The sequence below is a fragment of the Bufo gargarizans genome, unplaced genomic scaffold (genome assembly GCF_014858855.1).
Source record: "Bufo gargarizans isolate SCDJY-AF-19 unplaced genomic scaffold, ASM1485885v1 fragScaff_scaffold_703_pilon:::fragment_2:::debris, whole genome shotgun sequence".
Lineage (NCBI taxonomy): Eukaryota > Metazoa > Chordata > Amphibia > Anura > Bufonidae > Bufo > Bufo gargarizans.
In genome coordinates, this window is record NW_025334170.1 from 402,824 (window position 1) to 426,667 (window position 23,844).

Below are 23,844 nucleotides of genomic sequence, written 5' to 3' on the forward strand. Positions count from 1 at the left end.
TTGGAAGCTGAAGGCATCTGTGTTGGTCCCATGTTGATATGCTGCAAAAATGTATGTTTTAATAAATGCAAATGAGCCTCTAGGAGCAACGGAGGCGTGGCCGTTATACCTAGAGGCTCCCCTATCTATGCACTTTAATTGACAGGGCCAGTTGTGATGACGTTTTCATTGCCTGGCCCTGTCAATCAAACTGGAGAGGGTGCGGCAATTGTAGAGCTTCTAGGAGTAACGGCAACGCCCCAGTTGCTCCTAGAGGCTCATTTGCATTTATTAAAATATCATTTTTTGCTGCAGTATGGGCACATATGAACATGGGACCTACACAGATGCCTTCAGCTACCAAGCGCACATGTAACAGGTGAGCTGGTTTTATAGGTACAAATCTGCTGACAGATGCCCTTTAGGGAAATCTGAGCTAATAAAGAAAGTTCTCTTTAGGATCTTCATCTATTAGCCGGAGTTACAAAGAGCATCTTTCGCTCTGGAGGACCTGTCTTACATTCAAGAGAACCTGTCACATTGAACATGGTTGTCTGATCTGCAGGCAACAAGTTACATAGCAGGTAGAGCAAAACAGATTGATATATAGTTTTGTAGGAAAAGATACATTATAACTTGTATGTTATTCACATAAACCCCTGGTCATTTTAAGCTTAGGAGTCCAGTGGGCAGTCCTCATACAGAGATAGGTGTCGATCACTGAGAAGGACCACCCATTGGACTCTTAAGAATAGAAAGAGTAGGGATTTATTTGAATAAAATACAAGTTCAAATTAATATTTTTCTACAAAACTATATAGATCTGCTCAGCTACTTCGGTTCGACAATATGCTGCCTGCAGAATGGTCACCATGCTAATGTGACAGGTTCCCTTTAACTGGACAGCTCATTGATCTGAATGGGTGTGGTGTAATGCTGAATTTTCACTGGTGAACACTCACTGATAGGGGAACTGTCTGGTCTTCTTGCTGAGGGACCTAACAAGGAGACACTTTGTGATCAACTTATTGACTACAGACTCTTTCAAACTGAAGAACTTCTTTAATGCATAATCATACACTTGGACTAGTGATGTGATCTTTTTCATGGGTGAGGATGATCTGCTAACATCCTATAAGACCTAAAAATGTTCTGAAAATGATAAAAGAGACTGAATAAAAACATAATTTTGGGACATATCAAATATTTCTTTTTTTACACCATTTGTCAGTAAGCACTTTAGGTCCCATTTGTAAACAGTGCAACATTTCCCTTTCAGAAGTTGTCCCTTTGTCACCCTGTAGCCTTCAATATGACAATGCAGACATAATCTGCGGCTTTGGAAGAATTCAATCTTAAACTCCACAGCTGACTGATATACTGCCCAACCTCTGACAAGTGTTCAGCATTACAGACTCGTGAACCTGAGTCTACTGCCCATTGAACTTCACACCACATTTACACCTCGGTCATGTCCATCAAGCTGGATTTTTAACTTGTGGAGTTCTTCAATCTCCCTGTGATGGCGCTCCGTTTTGTGCCTAACCAGTGTGCGATAAAAGTGAATTGTGAATATGACAAAGATAATGCCCACGGGTACCATGATGATGGTGGACACTAGGGCAGAGGTAAAACCTGCATCTGAACTTTGCCTCTGTGACGAAGCAGTTTCATTTCGAACTTGCGGAGAGTCTATAGGTAAGAATTTTATCCAGCACAGAAGAACCACCTCTGCAAGAAACAGGAGGATCCCAAGAGCTGTGGAGAAACCCCAAGCCAGTTCAATATAAATATGCATACGGTCATGGGGTGATTCGTTGACAGAGTTCAAGTTATGGATATTACTCACTGCCTCGACATTAGGAAGTATACAGGTGCTAATCAGAAGTGCAAATAAGTGGACAGCCACCAGTATGGTGGTGCAGGCACTAAACGCAATGAGCAACGGTTTGGGGTAATCATATTTCATCTCAAGCTGGACTTCAACCATTGCAACCTAGAAAACAACATAAAAATAATAAGTTTATAATCATTATTTTTTTCCCACAATGTTATACGTTATATCATGAAATAAGGAAACAGAGGATGAAATGCTGACAGTAGTCTGGCCTCTGGAAATGTTCCAGTTTGTCATTTTTGCTAAACAACTGGACACATTTCCAGCCCAGGCAAGGACATTTCCCACCAAAACACAGGCATTTTAGACTGAAAGGAACAGTGTTCCAGAAAATGTGAAACAACCAGAAATGCAAAGTCCTGTTTCTTCCAATAAAAACAAATTATCCAAAAATAACATTACATTTGGGATTTTATACTTCTCTTCACCAGGTATTTACTTTATGACTTTTCGTATGTATTTTTGGGATAACGCCTACACAGAGGGTAGGGGTCAATTACTCATATCAGTTTTCTTCACACTTTGGGCAAACATTTTTTACCTTGTTATTGAGGATTTCTAATGAAAAACAGAAAATTGGTCATAAGGGGTGTATTCGCACAGTACATCCTTATTGAGTTTTTCAGAGATTTTGTAAAAATTAATTTTGGTAAATTTTACAGCCTTTTTTAAAGGGAATCTGTCGTCATGTTTATCCTGCCCTCTGTGGGGGAAGGATGAGGTAGTGACAGACACGCTGGTTTCACCGCTGCCTCAGTCATGTAGGCCTGTGACGGGTACTAGAGAAAATCCATTAGCATGTCCATAAAATCTTCTCCTCTATTAGATCACATTAAAAGCCTAACATCCAAGTAGTACATCATGGCCTACATGTTTCAGACAGATGCATGCTATACTTGACATGACATCCATGACTAAGGATGTGTCTGTCCGAAACACGTAGGCCACAATGTTCAATGTGATCTAATAAAGAAGAAGATTTTATGGACATGCTAATGGATTTGGTATTCTGTGTCCTTAGCCTCCGTCCTATACGTGTGGTCAGATGCATTGAACTTACAGACTTGGTGAGCTGGACTGGTTTCCTTTTCTTATTACTTGCTGCCAGGTGGAGGAGCCAGCAGCTCAGGAGTATGGAGGAATCCTGGCTCACAGGAAGATGAAACTAATAACTGTAAATCTCAGAAAATGTACTCCGCAGGCATATATAGTCAGCACAGTGCTGATATCTGCATATCTGTTGTTACTTCATGCTTACCTTTAAATGGGTTTTAGTTATGGCCCCAGCAGTGCTCAAAACAAAGCCACTTACCTATTCAAAGGTGCTCCATTATAGCACAGTCCCGTACCTGCTGCTTCCAGTCTTCTGTGGACTGGAAGTGAGATGTCACCTTAGTCACATGTCACTTGGGGCACATCACTGCTGAGGCCAGTGGATGGCTGCAGTGGTGCACATGACCACAGATGGTAAAAATCGCCAGTTGTTGGAAGTCCCATAATAGCGAATAGAGAAAGCCACACAAGAGTAGCATCTTCTCTTTTCACAGCATGGCTCCATTCATGAGATAAGAGCATGTCCAAGAGGTGGCTCATATTGTATATCTAGTACAACTGCTACTGTTTCTTTATCCTTACATACATTTTACTATGCTTTGATATTAATATATCAGTACTACCTAAAAAAGCTTGAGCGAATTAGACAACTATCACACAATGACTCGAGATTTCCATGACTCATTCGTTTTGGAATTCATTTATATAACACGTTTGAATTATTATGTCGGCCTAGTAACATAAAAACCTGTTTTTGGCAGTTTGTCACAATGTTAAATTGATCACCTCAAACATTCTTGTCAAAATCTGTGAAGTTCTGTCAAGCATCAAAGACAACTTTCCAAGACAATAAAATTATCCTTATTCAGGGAGGGAAATGCAACATTGTTTTTAGATTTTGTCACAGGACCAAGAATCAAAACCACAATTATGTCTGCCTTAAAAGGCAAATAAATTGATGAGGTTTTGGGGTTATTGTAAATCTGCCGATGGCAAAAACGTACAATCTTTCTACAGACTGTTTAAATTCTCTTCTGAAATTTTTAATGTGGTCTTCAATGATGACATTCATCCAATCATATTTATGATTAAAACAAAATAGGGTTCCAGCAGAAAAAAAGAGAATTACAGAATGCAAGTTTATGTTCTTTTCTTTGTGATTCATTCTTGTTCCCAATTAATGGTAAACTGGTAGCTAAAAAGATCTTTGATCTTAAGATCCAAAAATCAACACATCTGTTGCTGACTTTTTGTTAAGAGGTCATCTGCCATTCCCCTTCATTGAAATCAACAGAAGTTATCAAATTGCATGTCAAGCTTGTGTTTGTTGGGTCTGCTTCAAATCAGCCTCTGTAGACGTTTCAAACATGCATAGTGGGTGGAGGAAGGCTCTTCTTGTTTTGAGGCCAGTGTGCAGGGGGGTAACTAGAAAGTGTTTTGTATGCCCTCCCTTAGTCTAGCCCCAGACCAAACCCCTAAATCTGACACTAGACCAGACCCCCTAAATCAGACTCTTTAAGGGGTTGTCCGACCTCCAGGAAAGCTTATTCAGTCTCAAGAAATTGCTTCAAACAAAGAAGAAACCTCACTCACCTTTTGAATGCTGCTCTGTTCCCCACTACTTCAGGTCCCTGGTAGACTGGAAGTGGTAATGTCTCTGTGGTCATGTAACTGCTGCAGCCATTCACTGCTCTCAGCGGACCCCCGAGAGGACCCCTATAGTTACACCACTGCTAGAACTATTCCTAGCTCTCTGGACTCACTTATTCTGCCCCCTCACCCATCTCACAGCATGCAGTATTATAGACACACACACACACATATATATTTATTGTAGGAAGGCGCAAGGGTCCGTCATTGAAGGACGGTACGTGTCACCGAGGTTCCTGACCTCGGTGAGATAAGAACCAGTAATTTTGTGTGTCAGCGGCAGCTAGTGCTCGCTGACACTGTTTTACTTAGTGTGGCTGTAAAGCCAATCCGGGCCGGTTCTTATTGGAAGCAGCCAAAGAGCAGGGTGGGTGGCTGTTCCGCACGTCCAGGCCAGGTTTTGGGCTGGGGTTTAAAAGCCCAGCCAGCAGCTCAGCTGGGTGTGAAATGAACCTCCAGGTGATAGTGGAGCTCTGTGTTTTGGGAGCTGAGGAGTTCTGCCATGCTGTAAGGCTGAGAGCTGCATGAGAGCCGCCTGCTGGAAGCCAGGCGCCCTAAAGCCTGCTGTGGACCTGCCAGGCGACGTGTTTCTTTGAGTTCTGTGGACTTTTGCTGTGTGAATTAACATGAGGATTTCTGCGGTGTGAATTAACACCAGGGCCCTGCCAAGTATAGTGTTTCTTTTCTGCCTTTTTGTGTGAATAAACACTGACTTTTGTGAACCGAGAACAAGGCAGGTGATTTGACTCCAGAAAAGAGTGCGTAGGCAGAAGTCAAGATTAAGAAAATTGCATTTACTATAAATTAATAAAAGCAGGTTAACAGTGAAGTTACAGAGGTAAAGACAAGCAAAATATTCAAAACAGTATAAACAATACAAGTTAAACACCGCAACAATTTTCTGTGTCTGTATTCGCAGTGCGGACACTAAGAAATAATAGTCCTAGAAACTGTCCCTAACTGACCCTAACTTTCAAGCAGGTGCGCACCCCCCTTATCCCAGTGGACCGCTTACAGTTTGCGGAAGTGCACGGTGGGGTCGGATGTCGTCCTTTTCCTTTAACCAGCGCAGGATCCACAACAAAGAAGTCCTCTTCAGCAGACCGGAAAACCAGTTGAATATAATCCAGAATTTTACAGTTACTGTCCGGTACCTCGACCGCACTGTGAGTCTCTTTACTGTTTGGGGCAATCCACTCAGCCCAATGTCGGCTCCACAGGTTAGTTGCTGCACACAGTCCTTTTTAACTTGGCTTCACTAAATGCATGGTTTCTTTGTACTCCATCCGTTTCTAGACCGAAGTTCACACAGCTTGGCTGTACAGGGAAGTCCTTTAGTATCTCCACACACGTCTTACACAGCACAGAACTTGTTTTCTATCTTGCCAATATGTCGGCAGTTGCAGTTCAAGTCTCTCTTCCTCCTTCTTTCTGCTCACACTGAGGCAGGCTGACATCATAAGGGGCGTGTCACTTCAACACTTAGCTGCTGCCTTAAAGAGCCAGTATCACAGTAATACACTCTCTATTTTAAACTCCAATGCAAATTGGTCCTATGCTGCCACCTACTGACCAAACGAATACTGCAGACATTTTACATTAAATTTTAACACAGTTTACCAGGATAATGAAACTTGGAGACATTACATGACTGTTTCTTACACTTTTGCTTTTCAACCGTGGTTTTGCCTCTGTATTGTGCCCTCTTACCCTGGCTTCGCACGGGTATATTTCATCCATTTCATTTAATGTTTGTTAAAAGATATCAACAGTATCCCCCCCCCATAACTGTGACCTCTACAGTACCCCATCCCCTTAAAATGGGACCTCCACAGCAACCCACCCTCTTAACTTCAACCTTCACAGCAGCCTGCCTCTTCAACAATGAGTTCCACAGAACCCCAACCCCTTGACAGTGACCTTCACAGGGGTATGCCCCTGTAACAGTGACCTCTACAGCAACCCGCCCCTTAACAGTGACCTCCATAGGGTATAGTCCCCTTAACTGTGACCTCCACCATTCCCTGCCCCCTTAACAGAGACCTCCACAGAGCCTGGCCCCCTTAACAGTAACATCAACAGCGACCGCCCCTTTATTTGTACCCTGCTCCCTTAACCTCACAGTACCCCGCTGCCCCTTTAATAGTGGCCTCCATAGTCCTCTTCTCCCTTAACAGTGACCTCCACAGTGCCCCCCCCTTAACAGTAACATCCACAGTGGCCGCCCCTTTATTAGTGAGCTCCACAGTACCTCGTCTTATTAACAGTGATTTCCACATGAACCCGCCCCCTTAACAGTGACCTCCACAGAGCTCCGTTCCCTTAAAATGTGACCTCCACAACACCCTACCCCAGTGGTGTATCTTGGTTTTGTGCTGCCCTAGGCGAGACTAAACTCGGGCACCCCCCTAATATAAATTTGACCCACCCCTTCCTGTCACGGCCAAACCCCTTCCTCTGTAAACCCCACCCCTTCCTCTTTAGGCTCCACCCTTTCCTGTTTTGCATAACAATATTAAGAAATTTATCACGATAACGATATATATATCGCAAGAAATACCAGTTTAAAAGAAAAAACACAAGGGGATGTTATACTGTATGGGGCAGCCTCAAGGAGACGTTATACTGTATGGGGCAGCCTCAAGGAGACGTTATACTGTATGGGGGCAGCCACAAGGAGACGTTATACTGTATGGGGGCAGCCTCAACGAGACGTTATACTGTATGGGGCACTGGGGCAGCCACAAGGAGACATTATACATACTGTATGGCATTGGGGGCAGACATTAGGAGACATTATACTGTATGGGGGGCCGGGGGCAGCCACAAGGAGACACTAAACTGTATGGGGGATTGGGGGCTGCCCGGCTGCCACAAGCAAATAGTGCACTGTGTCTGTGTCATAAATAAAGGTGGGATGTCAGACTGTCTATGGTGACCCTGGCCTCTCCTCGAGGCTGCCCCAGGCCATACAGTCTGTATGGGGCAGCCTCAAGGAGAGGCCAGGGCCACTATAGACAGTCTGACATCATACCACCTTTATTTATGAGTCTCACTCTCACTGTGAACGTGCAGTATTTGCTTTTTAACTCTCTTGTCTCACTCTCACTCACTCCTGTTTGTTCCTCTGCCTGGACCTCAGGACCTGGTCCTGGTCTGGACACTTCTCGCAGGGTACGTAGGCCAGGAGTCAATCAGGCAAAGTGGCCAACTGTCTGTGTGAGGAGGGAGCCGGTCTGGGCAGACTTTTCCCGGCCGGCTATGGCTGCCGCTTGTATTTTGAATATTTTGACCCACTGCGCATGCGCAAATAAGGCGACTCGGCGCAGGTGCAGTAGGAGCCGGAATTTTCTGCTACTACGCCTCCTACTGCGCTTCGGGCATGCGCACTGGGCCGGAATATTTTGCTACGGGGCCTGCGCCAACAAACCCAGTCAGGAGCGGAGGGAAGAGACGTACCTCCCACGTCACTACTAGAAGTGACGTGGGTAGCAAGGCCGGGTAGGAAAACAGCTGGGGTTGGGAGGAGGAGGGAGGAGGAGGGAGGAGATAAGTGATAAGTCACTCCTTCACTATGCGGCGCCGGCGATGCTGCCGCTCGCAGCGGCATAGTGAAGGATCGGATCGATCGGCAAGTATTTGTGTAGGCAAACAAGGCATTTTGCCGCCCCATTGGCAAGTGCCGCCCCAGGCAAATGCCTTGTTTGCCTCGCGATAGATACGCCTCTGCCCTACCCCCTTAACGATGACCTCTACAGCACCCCGCCCCTTAACACTGACCTCTATAGGGCACCGTCCCTTTAACTGTGACCTCCACAGCAGCGTGCCCCTAAAGTGGCCAAAGGTCCGGTTTTAGACTCCCTACCCTCCCTCCGGCGTAGGGCCTGGACGGACACAGGGATGTCCTTTTGAACAGCTCACTCTCAGACAGCAGCACTGTGCTGTCTGAGCCTGAGCGCCAGGGAGGAAGTCACCATCCCTTCCACCCCTGCAGCTGACAGAAGTTGATTTTTACCTTCATTTTTTTTTTATCCCCGTCAGTGGCGGAGTAGAAGGGGCGTGGCCTAACCCGATCAGAAGAGTGGCTTAGCAGGACCTGGGGGCGGGGTTTTTAAGTCCATCTTTTGCCACTTTAACTGTGATCTCCACAACACTCCGCTCCCTTAACAGTGTCATCCACAGCCCCCTGCCTCTTTCAAGCTGACCTACAGCAGTGAAGAAAAATAGCTGGGTTGTTATGGAAACCTGATGTAAAACTGTGTGTGTGTGGAGACTAAGGGTCTGTGAGCTTCTATTGGCTGATGGTCATGTGACCAGGCTTCTATTGGCTAATGCATTTTTTTGGGGAATATCTCAGGAACTGTGCGTGCTAGAGAGCGGTCTAAAACCTTCCCGGACACCTGATGTACATGTGTGCCAAATTTTGTGATTGTAAATGCAACAGTACGGATTCCTTTAGCGGACATACATACACACATACACTCAGCTTTATATTTATTTATATTAGATAAAACTGCAGCCACCTCACCCTCTTCGTCCTCCCTCCTGTATTATTTAATATATAACCTCAAATGGACTTTTGTGGAGCTGATTAGATTTCTGAACATTGACAAAGCCAACATGCAGGTAGTGGGGAACTATAGGCAGATGGAAGGTGAGGAAGAGGGTAAGATATATTACAAAGTTTCATCATGCACAGGTACAGTACTGCTGATTTATGCAAAAGAACATTACACTTACAATGTAACCCTAACACATAATGTGATACATTTCAATTCAGTGAGACTCCGCTACATTAAAACCTGTAAAAAAAAAAAGAATCTGAAGATTTTACTTTTAAACTCACCATAGCAAATCCAGAAAGTAAAGCAGATGTCCTGCTAGAAGCTTTTAATTTGGCTCTGCTGAGATATAACTTCCTCCAGGATAAGGCCTGCACTGAGTGATGATTGGATGTGACCAGTTCCAAGTAGCTGCGCCTAACCCAGTCTCTGTAGTCCATCCCTTTGTTGCCGCGCTCAGAGACGGCTGGGGTGGAGGGATCCACTGGGACATTTAGTTCACTGCTCATGGTTACTTAGAATTCTAGAAACAAACAGAACATCAGTTATGTACTCAACAGTAGTAACTACATAGTATAAAACAATAATAGTAAACTCCAACCCCTAACATATAGTGTAAGTTTAAAAGGCACCTGACAGAAGGATCAACCCTATAAAACCAGGCGTTATGCAAATTAGGTCTTCAGTGCACCATCAGTCGAGGTCTAGCACTGGAAAACTGAGGAACTGATTTGCACTGAGGGACTAGGTCCTGCCCCTTGGAACACTGAAGTCCTCATTTGCAATGTCGTAGCCGATTCTCAAAAGGCTGGTATTATTTAAATAATTTAATAGGCTTGATCCTACTGATCCTACCGACAGATCCTTTTTAGGATGTTCTAATTAAAAGAATACTCCAAGAATCTTCTTTTATTTCACATCCCCTGCCCCCACACTTGTTGACACTAACATCTTTTGCATTGATACTGGAAAGAGTTGTCCTGGTTCAGAGCTGAACCCAGACATATCCCTATGTTCCCCCCCCCCCCGGCCCCCTGATATAAGCATCGGAGCATTTCATGCTCCGATGCTCTCCTTGGCCCTGCACTGAATCGCACAGGGCAAATACATTTTTGTTTACAATAGCACACTCCTGCACCCTGCTACTATCTCTAATGAGCTAATCTGTATGCCATCTTATGTATTTTGTTCCAGGTCCTCTCTACACTTTGCATTGATAATCTTGTTATGTAACTGTTTATTACAAGTAATGTGCCTGGTTCACCAGCAGGTGGCAGTGCAAATGGCAGAGATATAGTTAGAGAGAATGGAACTTACCATTCCATTCTCCCCCCTTTGGTTGGGGCATAAGTTTCCAGTTAGTTTCCAGGGAAAGGGAGTGCAGGGACACGTCACTGCCTGACATGCCCACGCCAGCCAGAGCACCCTTAGCTCTCCTGACCATGGAGGCAGAAGCTTGAAAGCCTCAGGAGCCCGGAGAATAGTTCCTTGGCTGAAACTAAGTCAGACTAAAGAGTGGAGTGCAGCATAACAAAGAAATTAAAGTTACTAAGCTACCTATCAGTACAGCAGAGAGAAAGAGATAAAGCAGAGTTCAGTTTGCCTGCCAGTTCATGCTAAAGCCTGCTGGAACCCAGACAAAGCCTGAAAGCTGTTTGAAGAAATGTTTTTTCAAGTAAATCTGCCATTAAACTTCATCTCAATGTCTGGATTCAAGTTATTCTTTCATATCCCTCAATTATTCCCCCTTTTTATTGCTTCGGAGCCAAAGCCTGGGGTCCAGGGGTATCCAGGTAGAAGCACCGTGACACACTTAAAGAGACATTTAGGTCGCACTACACCACTCGGCATTCCTACTAAACCTGAGTCGCAATATACAGGGCCCTGGGGGGAGGCGTATGTCGCATAGGCTTCCGCCCAGCACTGTTCCCGGTGACATCACCTGCTCTATGGGCAGGCTCTAGCAATGCCCTAGCCATTTTTTACATCACCAGGCTCAGTGGTTGACAGAAGCCTCCATCTAACAGTCCCTATGAAGAGCATGGTAAGACACCGGATGTCCTAAAAATGTATTTTCCCTGCACGATTCAGAGCAGGGCAAAGGAGAGCATCGGAGCATGAAATGCTCCAAAGCTCATATTAGGAAGGCCAGAGGGGTAAAGATAGGGATATGTCCGGGTTCAGCTCTGAACCTGGACAACTTTTAAGGTTAATGGTTTCCTACTGGTCCAGCGCTGTTCTCACCGTCAAATGATATGCTCCTGGCACTTCCTGAATCACATGCCACGCATAGTGCATGTGATCCTAGCCTGGTTACGACCCACATTGAACACGTAGAATGAATCTACCGCTAGCGCTGTAGAGCATACAATACTATCCCACCTCCTAACTAGGCTGGCTGCACCTGCGCAGTCAGGCAGGCTCAGGCGCTGACTGCTGATATTTGCTTTTGAAGAACTAGAGTCTTGACTAGAGATGAGCAAACTTTTTCAAAATTCGATTCGGCTGCTTCGCCGAATTTTACAAAAAAATTTGCTTCGTGATGAATTACTTACTCACAAAGTGCATTTTTTTTGTAAGTAGCGGGTGCAATGACAGGGAGCTGCGACAGTGCCGCTCCCCGTCATTGTACCCCTCAGATGCCGCGTTCATACATGTTCGTGGCATCTGAGTGTAAAAATAGTGTAAAATTAACATAGAAAAAAAAATTAAATCAAACTTGCCACCTCTATTTGCTCGCCACCGCCATTTTGCTTGAAGATCTGGCGCAAAATCTTGTGGGGCCCGAAATGACGTCATCATGCCGGCCGGCGTCGTGACGCACGGGATTTCAGCCGAGATCTTCAATCAACGGGTGGCCCGGCGCGAGTAAATGGAGGAGGTAAGTATGAATTTTTTCGTTTTTTACACTATTTCAGGTTAAATCGATTCTCTACCACGAAGGACAAGGAAATTCGACTTCGAGGCGAATCGAATTTATCCTGAAATTTGGATCGAATTCCACTTCGTGGGGTTTGGTTTGCTCATCTCTAGTCCTGACCTTAGCCACATCACAAAATTCACTGACACTCCAAAATCTTGTAGAAAGTCTTCCCAGAAGAGTGGAAGCTGTTTTAGCTGCAAAGTGGGCACCAACTCTATACTAATGCCTATGGACTTAGAATGGGAGGTTAGTAATAAATAGTATATATTACTAATAATGTTTATGATTTCTTACAGTTTTCCAATTTGTCCATAACAATTTTTTGCTGTCTGTGATTTTTTTATGAGTTGGCCAGAAAAATAAGTGTTAAGCAAAAGTATTTTGCTGTATTTGTGAGAGGAGAGGCTGATTACACGGCTACTTACTTGCACCTGTGAGGCCAGGCTGGGTGGGTACTAGGCTATTTATAGGCTCCTGCAGGCCTAGGCTCAGGCATGGGATCCAGCCGGTTCTCTCCGGTTCTGCCGAACCGTTTGTTAAAATTACAGGCGGTTCGCAGAACCGGTGAGAAGCAGGGATCCCGACCCGGTCCTGCAGCTGCGCCTGCACCAGTGCCCGTCCTGTGTGACGCGCACTGTGCAGGGCAGCTGGGCAGGCGAAGTGAGGAGGGGCCGGGGGAGCGGCTTCAGTTGAGGTGCGACGCAGGACTTAGTCACGTACCTCACTGTGACCTCCTGCGGCGGATCTCGCGAGATGACGCGATGACGCGGCGCGGGAAGGCACAGTGAGCGAGGCATTGGTGACCGCCTGTACCAGGATGCCACAAGCTGTGAAGGAGAGAGAGGTAAGTATTAATTATTTCTCCTAAGCAGGTGCCTACTCCACCTTCCCCTCATCCTGACCCAATGTTTAGATTCTTTTAGCCAAACAAGAGTTATGGATGGGGTTGATGACAATATTTAAGGTGGCCACACACAGGGAAACACATCTATTTTGCCCACAGAGTAAGAGCAGCTTTTTTAAGCGGTACTCCACTATGTAATGGCCCCCTCTTTATTATTAATATAATGGCCCCCTCTTTATTATTAATGTAATGGCCCCCTCTTTGTTATTAATGTAATGGCCCCCTCTTTAGTTATTAATAGTAATGGCCCCCTCTTTATTATTAATGTAATGGCTCCCTCTTTGTTATTAATGTAATGGCCCCCTCTTTGTTATTAATGTAATGGCCCCCACTTTATTATTAATATAATGGCCCCCACTTTATTATTAATATAATGGCCCCCTCTTTATTATTAATGTAATGGCCCCCTCTTTATTATTAATGTAATGGCCCCCTCTTTGTTATTAAAGTGGGGGCCATTATATTAATAATAAAGTGGGGGCCATTATATTAATAATAAAGTGGGGGCCATTATATTAATAATAAAGTGGGGGCCATTATATTAATAATAAAGTGGGGGCCATTATATTAATAATAAAGTGGGGGCCATTACATTAAAAATAAAGAGTGGGCCATTATAATAATAATAAAGAGGGGGCCGTTACAGTAATAACAAAGAGGGGGCCGTTACAGTAATAACAAAGAGGGGGCCATTATATTAATAATAAAGAGGGGGCCATTATATTAATAAAAAAGAGGGGGCCATTATATTAATAATAAAGAGGGGGCCATTATATTAATAATAAAGTGGGGGCCATTATATTAATAATAAAGTGGGGGCCATTATATTAATAATAAAGTGGGGGCCATTATATTAATAATAAAGTGGGGGCCATTACATTAAAAATAAAGAGTGGGCCATTATAATAATAATAAAGAGGGGGCCGTTACAGTAATAACAAAGAGGGGGCCGTTACAGTAATAACAAAGAGGGGGCCGTTACAGTAATAACAAAGAGGGGGCCATTATATTAATAATAAAGAGGGGGCCATTATATTAATAAAAAAGAGGGGGTCATTATATTAATAATAAAGAGTGGGCCATTATAATAATAATAAAGAGGGGGCCATTACAGTAATAACAAAGAGGGGGCCTAAGGCTTTTTAAAAGTTGAGTGGTATGTGTGTAGTGTATATATGGTGTATGTAAATATGTCGTGACTGTGTTGCATATATATGGTGTATGTATATATGTGTCATGACTCGTGACGCGCTGCGTATCCACCGCTGAGTAGGGAACCTGTTGTTAAAAATTTGAATCCCACCCCTGCCTAGGCTGATGACGATTCAGCTGATTTCACTACCTCTGAGTCAGTTCTAGGATACAGCAGCATGGTGTGGAGGCTCCTTACGGCTGGGCGACGGCAGAATGTCTCAGGAGGGCGCTGGTATTCATGGTAGGATCGGAGTTGTTGCACGGGACCCACGCTGCGGTCCACCACATGTAGTGCTCTGGGATGAAGCAGAGTTGGGCGCCAAGGGTTGAACGATGGTTGTATTGTTTGTCCGGCTATTTCAGAGGCCTGGTGGGGCCATTGCATACAGTATTGGGGTAGCATGTGCTTAGAGTGGGCATGGTTGTATGTTTTCTGGTACCTGGTTTACATGCGGGGAGCGTGTCTGCAGTTGGCTCAAGCACACGTGCTGTGTTTAAGTGATGGTAAATGTGGATCAATGGCGAAAAAAAAAAAAAAAAAAAAAAGCAGCTACATTGTGCGGAGGCTCGTTCACACTTTGGCAGCGGCAGAAGTGCCAGGCGAGTGCTGGTGTTCACGGTCAAATCAGACTTGTTTGGACGAGACACACATTGCGGTATGCGCATATGCTTGGACGAAGCAGAGTTGGGCGCTAATGGTCAAAATGACTGTTGTTAGTATAGTTTGTCTGGCTGTTTAGGGGCTTGTTGGAGGCTATTGCATATTGTTATTGGTGTAGCATGTGCCTAGAATAGGTCTCTCACGCATGGCTCCGCCATTAGAGTCTCTCACGCACAGCTTCGTCGAGGTGTCTGCATTTACGTTTTGTCCTATACACCATTCACTACTAGAGCTGCGTTCATGCGTCCGCTGTTGCATTGCATTAATACTCTGTGCACTTTCACATTGCATTCATACGGCTGCTTCATACCATGTTCTTCATGCTCATACTCAGAGCCGTGCCCATACCATGTTTTAGGCACCACTCACATTCAGAGCTGCGTTCACTCACTTGTTCTTACATTATGTGTTATACTCTGCTTCCACTTAAAGCTGCATTTCTTTAAAAAAAAAAATAAAAAAAATATTGTGTTCTTTAGTCCTGGATTGCATTCACTCAGACTGGTCTCCTTTACTTCTGGTTTGCAGTTACTCAGATTGGTCCCCTGCCCCAGTTAACCAAATAGCTCCCTAGCGGACTGTGGGCCAATAGGAGTAAGTTCCTACTATGTTTTCACAGTTGTTCATTCGTTTGTCACGACAAAGGGTCTTCTCTTAGCGAACCGTAATGCCTCTGGCTCTTCATTTTTCTCCCATCTGGTTCAATTTTGCGGTTGGTTTAATGTTTCATCTAGGCACGTGGTTCAGATCATTAATGTATATGCATTTTTTATTAGGTCTGGCTCACGTTTTGATTACTTATCATCACTGTAAGGTCATCCAGGTCAGTCTCTTGGCTTCGGGGGGCTACATGGCTTCGGGGGCCCGATGACCGTGCTTCATGTTGTTCGTTAGGGGTACAATACGGTTGTAGGCTGGTTAGCGTCTGAGGTTTATTGTCGGAGAGGGTCATGGTTATGAGAGTCCACAAGTCATACTGGTGCTGCATAAGTGGTAAAAAAAATAAATAAATAAATAATAATAATTCGCCATTAGTCGCTCACACATGGCTTCTCCGTTCAACTTTTACACACAGGGCTCTGCCATTAGTCTCACACGCATGACTCTGCAATTAGAGTCGCACACATGGCTTCTCCGGTTTAGTAACACGTACGGCTCCGCCATTAGAGTCTCTCACGTATGGCTCCACAATTAGTCTCTCACACATGGCTTCTCTGTTTTAGTGTTACACATACGACTCCGCCATTAGAGTCTCTCACGTATGACCCCGCCATTAGAGTCTCTCATGCATGGCTTCTCCGTTTAGTGTTACACATACGACTCCGCCATTAGAGTCTCTCACGTATGACCCCGCCATTAGAGTCTCTCATGCATGGCTTCTCCGTTTTAGTGTCACACATACAGCTCCGCCATTAGTCTCTCATGCATGGCTTCTCCGTTTAGTTTTACACATAGGACTCTGCCATTAGACTCTCTCACGCATGGCTTCTCCGTTTTAGTGTTACACACACGACTCCGCCATTAGAGTCTCTCACGCATGGCTCTCCGTTTAGTGTTACACATACGACTCCGCCATTAGTCTCTCACGTATAGCTTCTCTGTTTAGTTTTACATATATGACTCCTGCCATTAGTCGCTCACGCGTGGCTCCGCTGTTAGTCTTTTACGCATGGCTTCTCCGTTTTAGTGTTACACATACGACTCTGCCATTAGTCTCTCGCGCATGGCTTCTCTGTTTTAGTTTTACACATATGGCTCCGCTATTAGTCTCACGCATGGCTCCGCTATTAGTCTCACGCATGGCTCCGCTATTAGTCTCACGCATGGCTCCGCTATTAGTCTCACGCATGGCTCCGCTATTAGTCTCACGCATGGCTCCGCTATTAGTCTCACGCATGGCTCCGCTATTAGTCTCACGCATGGCTCCGCTATTAGTCTCACGCATGGCTCCGCTATTAGTCTCACGCATGGCTCCGCTATTAGTCTCACGCATGGCTTCTCCGTTTTTGTTACACACGACTCTGCCATCCGTCTCTCACGCATAGCTCAGCCATTAGAGTCTCCACGCATAGCTCAGCCATTAGAGTCTCTCACGCATAGCTCAGCCATTAGAGTCTCTCACGCATAGCTCAGCCATTAGAGTCTCTCACGCATAGCTCAGCCATTAGAGTCTCTCACGCATAGCTCAGCCATTAGAGTCTCTCACGCATAGCTCAGCCATTAGAGTCTCTCACGCATAGCTCAGCCATTAGAGTCTCTCACGCATAGCTCAGCCATTAGAGTCTCTCACGCATAGCTCAGCCATTAGAGTCTCTCACGCATAGCTCAGCCATTAGAGTCTCTCACGCATAGCTCAGCCATTAGAGTCTCTCACGCATAGCTCAGCCATTAGAGTCTCTCACGCATAGCTCAGCCATTAGAGTCTCTCACGCATAGCTCAGCCATTAGAGTCTCTCACGCATAGCTCAGCCATTAGAGTCTCTCACGCATAGCTCAGCCATTAGAGTCTCTCACGCATAGCTCAGCCATTAGAGTCTCTCACGCATAGCTCAGCCATTAGAGTCTCTCACGCATAGCTCAGCCATTAGAGTCTCTCACGCATAGCTCAGCCATTAGAGTCTCTCACGCATAGCTCAGCCATTAGAGTCTCTCACGCATAGCTCAGCCATTAGAGTCTCTCACGCATTGCTTCTCCGTTTGGTTTACACATATGACTCCACCATTAGAGTCTCGCGCATGGCTTTTCCATTTCAGTTTACACGTATGACTCCACCATTAGAGTCTCGTGCATGGCTTTTCCATTTTAGTTTACACTTATGACTCCACCATTAGAGTCTCGCGCATGGCTTTTCCATTTTAGTTTACACTTATGACTCCACCATTAGAGTCTCGCGCATGGCTTTTCCATTTCAGTTTACACGTATGACTCCACCATTAGAGTCTCGCGCATGGCTTTTCCATTTCAGTTTACACGTATGACTCAGCCATTAGAGTCCCTCACGCATCGCTCCACCTTTAGTCTCCCACGCATGGCTTCTCAGTTAAATTTTACAGACATAAACTCCGCCATTCGAGGCCGGCTACGTGGTCCCACCACAAGTAGGTTCCATGTCTTTTCTGCCCTCAGACCCGCTCGCATGGCTCGGTCATATTTGGCTCGCAATACAATTTTCTTGTGGTGTCTCGCGCCATTAGAGCCTCTCTCACATTGTCGTTTTCTCTGACTTTTATTTTCTAGGTTGTTGGGTTTTTTAAGCAGTCATCTCAAGCCTGCCTTTGCGGACATCACCTTCTCCCAAGGCAGGCTTACTTCATCTACAAACTCTGGCTGAGGGTTTGGTGTCCGGCCTGGGTATCGGTCTGTCTTCCAGTAGGAGGTACAGTAATAAGGCGCAATTGACAAAGTCTGTCACGTCTACAGACACGACAGATCCTATCACAACTACAGGAGCAGCATACATGGTGTATCACAACTGCATTCCCAATTTATACTCTGTTCACCACTAGAGCTGCGTTCATGCGTTGCTGTTGCATCACATTGATACCCTGTCATCTCAGATTGCATTCACAGCTGCGTTATACCGGGCTCTTCATGCTCACAGCTGGGCCCATACCATGTTTTAGGCACTACTCACATCCACAGCTGCGTTCACCCACCTGTTCATACATCACTTCGGCTTCCACTTAAGGCTGCATTTTCCTTTTCATTGCTACATCATGTTTACTCAGTATTTTTCTGGGGGAGTCAGTGCACCGCTCTGATACCGTTCCCCTGATGAACATAGCAGCTTTCTTTCAGGTTTACGTTTCTTCCCTCACTGGCGCCTGGCCCCGCCATTAGGGTCTCTCGCGCCAGGCGGTTACGAAGTCCTGTCACGACTACAGGCGGTTACGAAGTCCTGTCACGACTACAGGCGGTTACGAAGTCCTGTCACGACTACAGGCGGTTACGAAGTCCTGTCACGACTACAGGCGGTTACGAAGTCCTGTCACGACTACAGGCGGTTACGAAGTCCTGTCACGACTACAGGCGGTTACGAAGTCCTGTCACGACTACAGGCGGTTACGAAGTCCTGTCACGACTACAGGCGGTTACGAAGTCCCGATCCATTATCAGAGTTAAGCGGCATATGCCATCTTCTAACTTTTGGGTCCTTTATAAATAATAAGAAATAATTTAAGCAGTGGCCTGGGGAAGAAGTATAGGTGAAGTATTTGCTACCAGCAATAGTTGGTGTCCGAGCAGGGCCCTTAGCGAATGGTTGGACTTCATTAAGTCTTCTATCACATTCACCATTGTTATTTCAGTCCGCAGCTCCCGGGTTCAGACCTTCTCGTAATATGTTCATATGATCGTCAACATAGGGGTAAATCGTTTTGACTACCGACCGCTCTTTCAAAACATCAACTTTAGCTACCTCCAAAAACAACGGCACGTGACAAAGAGGTAAGGTATATAGAAGTCGCTGATATGTACGGTATATTCCGCACCTTCATCGGGTAGAGTCTTCTGCGTTCAAAGCGGGTGTCTTAATGGTATGTATATGTTTACTCTAAATAAGGTCTATGCTTTTTGGCCCCTTTAGGCTGCCCTATCGCAGCAGTTATGGCACAATTCTACTGCTTGTTGCAAGATAGGGTTAGATAGGTTAGGGACACCTTTCTGATAGCCGATCCGAGCACAAGTGTTAAGCAAAAGTATTTTGCTGTATTTGTGAGAGGAGAGGCTGATTACAAGGCTACTTACTTGCACCTGTGAGGCCAGGCTGGGTGGGTACTAGGCTATTTATAGGCTCCTGCAGGCCTAGGCTGATGATGATTCAGCTGATTTCACCCACCCACCCACGCCATCTTACAGTCACTTCATATAGGGGTGGCCCCCTTTAGGCTGCCCTATCGCAGCAGTTATGGCACAATTCTACTGCTTGTTGCAAGATAGGGTTAGATAGGTTAGGGACACCTTTCTGATAGGCGATCCGAGCACAAGTGTTAAGCAAAAGTGTTAAGCAAAATAATCAGTTTGGCAACCCTGCGGCTGTTGGTTACGCATTTTCTGAAGGTAGTTTTGTACCGGGAGCCTCTCTGCTGTGCTCTCCCCATTCATACATAGCATGAAGCTAAATAGGAAAGAACAGTAGGCCCTTACAGTATTCAGACACGGACTACTTTGGACGGGTTCCATTTTGCTGATAAGTGATACTCTATAATTCGGTATAACACCCAGAGCTACACTTTAACGCGTGAGTTCCTCTACACTGTATGCTTAACACGCAGTAAATTAGCCACTATTTTACAAACACTGGGCGACATTGGACATTACAGGGTAACCTGAGAGCGGAGTAATAACAATGGATGACAGGATAATAAACACAGTACAATATTTATTTTACTCCTTGCTTAGTAAAAGCATGTGCCAAATTCCTCACATGTAGAAAGTGCCCACATGGCCAGTATGAGCAAACCCGACACTCACTAAAACGGGATGGTTAATTAATGATAGTCAGGGGCAATGCACAGTTTAATGGACTCCGTCAGCAGCCCGAGGAACGGAGCTGCTTATATAGAAGTCAATGTAAAGCTGCTCCACGGTCATAAAAGTGCTTAGGCCACTTTCACACTAGCGTTTTTCTTTTCCGGCATAGAGTTCCATCCAATACCGGAAAAGAACTGATCAGTTTTATCCCCATGCACTCTGAATGGAGAGTAATCCGTTCAAGGATGCATCAGTTCCGTCTTTTTGACTGTTCAGGACGGAGATAATACCGCAGCATGCTACGGTTTTATCTTCGGCCACAAAAACTGAACACTTGCCTGAATGCCGGATCCAGCATTTTTTTTCCATAGGAATATATTAGTGTCGGATCCGGCATTCAAAATACCGCAATGCAGGATCCATCCTTCTGGTCTGCGCATGCACAGACCGGTAAAAATGTGAAAAAAATATATAACGGATCCGTTTCTCCGGATGACAAACGGAGAGACGGATACGTTCTTGCAATGCATTGGTAAGACAGATCCGGATCCGTCTACAAATGCTTTCCGTTTGCATGCAGATTGCTGGAACTGCTTGCCGGATCACTCTGCCGCAAGTGTGAAAGTACCCTTATCTGTTATCTAATCCTACCTGTAATTATACCACCCCTGTGTACAGAGAACACAGGATCCACCATTCACAATAGGTGATTGTCACAGCTATCTATTCTTTCCTTGTACAATGACCTCTGCACAGGTCACAGAGCATGCCCAGAAAACTCTCCCATAGATGTCAGTGAGGTCCTCATCTGACCATTTTCTTAATGCTTTCTACATGCTGTTAAGAACAGCTCAGGCAAGATGGCTGCCCCCATAATCATGTTCAGTATATATGGAATAAAAAAAATCTGCAATCCGAAAATAAAAACAGATTAGAAAGAAAGGATATGTGTTGCTATCTGGTTTTAACTGGCAGATCTAATTTTTGGCGACACATTTCCTTCCTGTAGGCTGGAGCCACAACCAAAGATCACTGTGTAGCAATGCAGCCACTAAATAGAATGGGGTTGCACCTGAACTCATAAGTTGCTGCCACCATGGGCCCGAATCAAGATAATTCCAGAATTTTTTTATATTTTTTTGCGAATCTGGAATTGTGTTAATCATGGAAACTTGCGATTCTCACTGATACACAGTGATCCTTGGTCACAATGACCGATGTTGCAGCCTCGATCACCATGTAGCCCCAGACAATTCCAACAACAGGATTTGTCGATCTTTACACACAAACAGCAACATGTATGCTAATGGTTGATACAGCAGAACATAAAAGCACAAGCCAGACAAGGAAATTTAGAAGATAAAAGTTGTTTTTCTACACTTCAGTCCATAACCCCCCTGATTTATTTATTATCAAAAAGTAGAGAAAAAGACATGAACAACAAATCAACATGCTATGCATTGATCTATTGCTGCACTGTGTATTAGGGGTGGGCGATATAGACGATATGCAATATAAATCTGGCCAACGATAGAGATTTTGTTTATATCGCCACATCGCAGATCGCAGTAGAACATGACATGGGCCACTCTTGGCACTCACCATGTTCTCCTGAGCCGACACAGTGGAGAAGGAGAGAGTCCCTGCCGCTGACCACCAATGAGAACGGACTAAGAGGAGGAGGGGAGGGACTGTGGCCACTGCGCCACAAATGAGAACAGACTAGGAGGAGGAGGGGAGGGACTGTGGCACCTGTGCCATCAATGAGAACAGAGAGGAGGAGGAGGGGAGGGACTGAATACAAACGTAGCCTGTATATGCCGGCCATATCCCATACCCGGCCTCTATTACTGCGCACCGTGATCTGCCGCAATTAACCCCTCAGGTCCTGAGGGGTGGCAGCTTCTGATCGGAGCCCCAGCAGTGTAATCGCTGGGCTCCGATCGGTTACCATGGCAGCCAGGACACTACTCAAGCCCTGGCTGCCATAGTCAGCTCCCTGCACTATGCACAGAGCAGCAGGGAGCGTGTGAAGTCCTATTTACTCTAATAGAGCTCTATTAGGTCCCTTTCACACGAGCGTGATTTCCGCGCGGGTGCCATGCGTGACGTGAATGCATAGCACCCGCACTGAATCCGGCACCATTCATTTCAATGGGGCTGTGTACATGAGCGTTTTTTTTCACGCATCACTTCTGCAATGCTTTGAAATCGCAGCATGTTCTATATTCTGCGTTTGTAACGCAGCCCTGGCTCCATAGAAGTGAATGGGGCTGCGTGAAAAACGCATTGCATCCGCAAGAAAGTGCAGGTGCGATGCGTTTTTCACTGATGGTTGCTAAGAGACGTTGTTTGTAAACCTTCACTTTTTTATCACGAGTGTGAAAAACGCATCAAAACGCATTGCACCCGCGCGGAAAAAACTGAACAACTTAACGCAATTGCAGACAAAACTGACTTGTTTTAGTGCCAAAATCGCAGCATTTTCACTGAACGCACCCTGAACGCATCCAGATCAAATCCGTCACGCCCGTGTGAAACCAGCCTTAGGCCTCTTTCACACGGGCGTCATGTTTTTTGCCCGGATAAGAGGCGGGTGCGTTGCGGGAAAATGCGCGATTTTTCTGCGCGAGTGCAAAACATTGTCATGCGTTTTGCACTCGCGTGAGAAAAATCGCGCATGTTTGGTACCCAGACCCGAACTTCTTCACAGAAGTTCGGGCTTGGGATTGATGTTCTGAAGATTGTATTATTTTCCCTTATAACATGGTTATAAGGGAAAATAATAGCATTCTGAATACAGAATGCTTAGTATAATAGTGCTGGAAGGGTTAAAAATAATAAAAAAGTTAACTCACCTTCTCCTCTTGTTCGCGCAGATGCCACTCTGTTCTTTAGCTGTGGACTGAATGACCTGAGGTGACGTCAGATCACATGCTCCAATCACATGGTCCATCACCATGGTGATGGAGCATGTGATCTGACGTCATCAAAGGTCCTTTAGCCCACAGATAAAGAACAGACCGGCATCTGCGCTAACAAGAGGAGAAGGTGAGTTAACTTTTTTATTATTTTTAACCCCTCCAGCACTATTATACAAAGCATTCTGTATTCAGAATGCTATTATTTTCCCTTATAACCATGTTATAAGGGAAAATAATACAGTGAATAGACTGTCACCTAGAACCCATGCGTGAAAATCGCACCGCATCCGCACTTGCTTGCGGATGCATGCGATTTTCACGCAACCCCATTCATTTCTATAGGGCCTGCGTTACGTGAAAAACGCACAAAGAGGAGCATGCTGCGATTTTCACGCAACGCACAAGTGATGCGTGAAAATCACCGCTCGTGTGCACAGTCTCATAGAAATGAATGGGTCAGGATTCAGTGCGGGTGCAATGCGTTCACCGCACGCATCGCACCCGCACGGAAAACTCGCCCGTGTGAAAGGGGCCTTAGGCTGCGTTCACACGGGCGAGAGTTCCGCGCGGGTGCAATGCAGTAGGTGAACGCATCACTTCTGCAATGCTTTAAAATCGCAGCAT

The 23,844-nt window shown here is 45.4% G+C and overlaps 1 protein-coding gene across 3 annotated transcripts in view; it reads right to left on the reverse strand.

The window, feature by feature from the left end:
• Positions 1–339: 339 nt before the first annotated feature.
• Positions 340–23,844, reverse strand: part of ORAI2 (ORAI calcium release-activated calcium modulator 2) — a 50,525-nt gene continuing 27,020 nt past the window's right edge. For 2 of the 3 annotated variants that reach the window (XM_044273507.1, XM_044273508.1), the window contains exons 2-3: positions 9,426–9,664; positions 340–1,975 (exon numbers count right to left, since the gene is read on the reverse strand). In XM_044273507.1, coding sequence (XP_044129442.1) covers positions 1,427–1,975; positions 9,426–9,650 — 774 coding nt within the window. In that variant the 5' untranslated portion in view covers positions 9,651–9,664 and the 3' untranslated portion in view covers positions 340–1,426. Of the gene's footprint in view, positions 1,976–9,425; positions 9,665–15,610; positions 16,063–23,844 lie in introns of those variants that run through there. The other variant, XM_044273509.1, reaches the window with a different exon arrangement.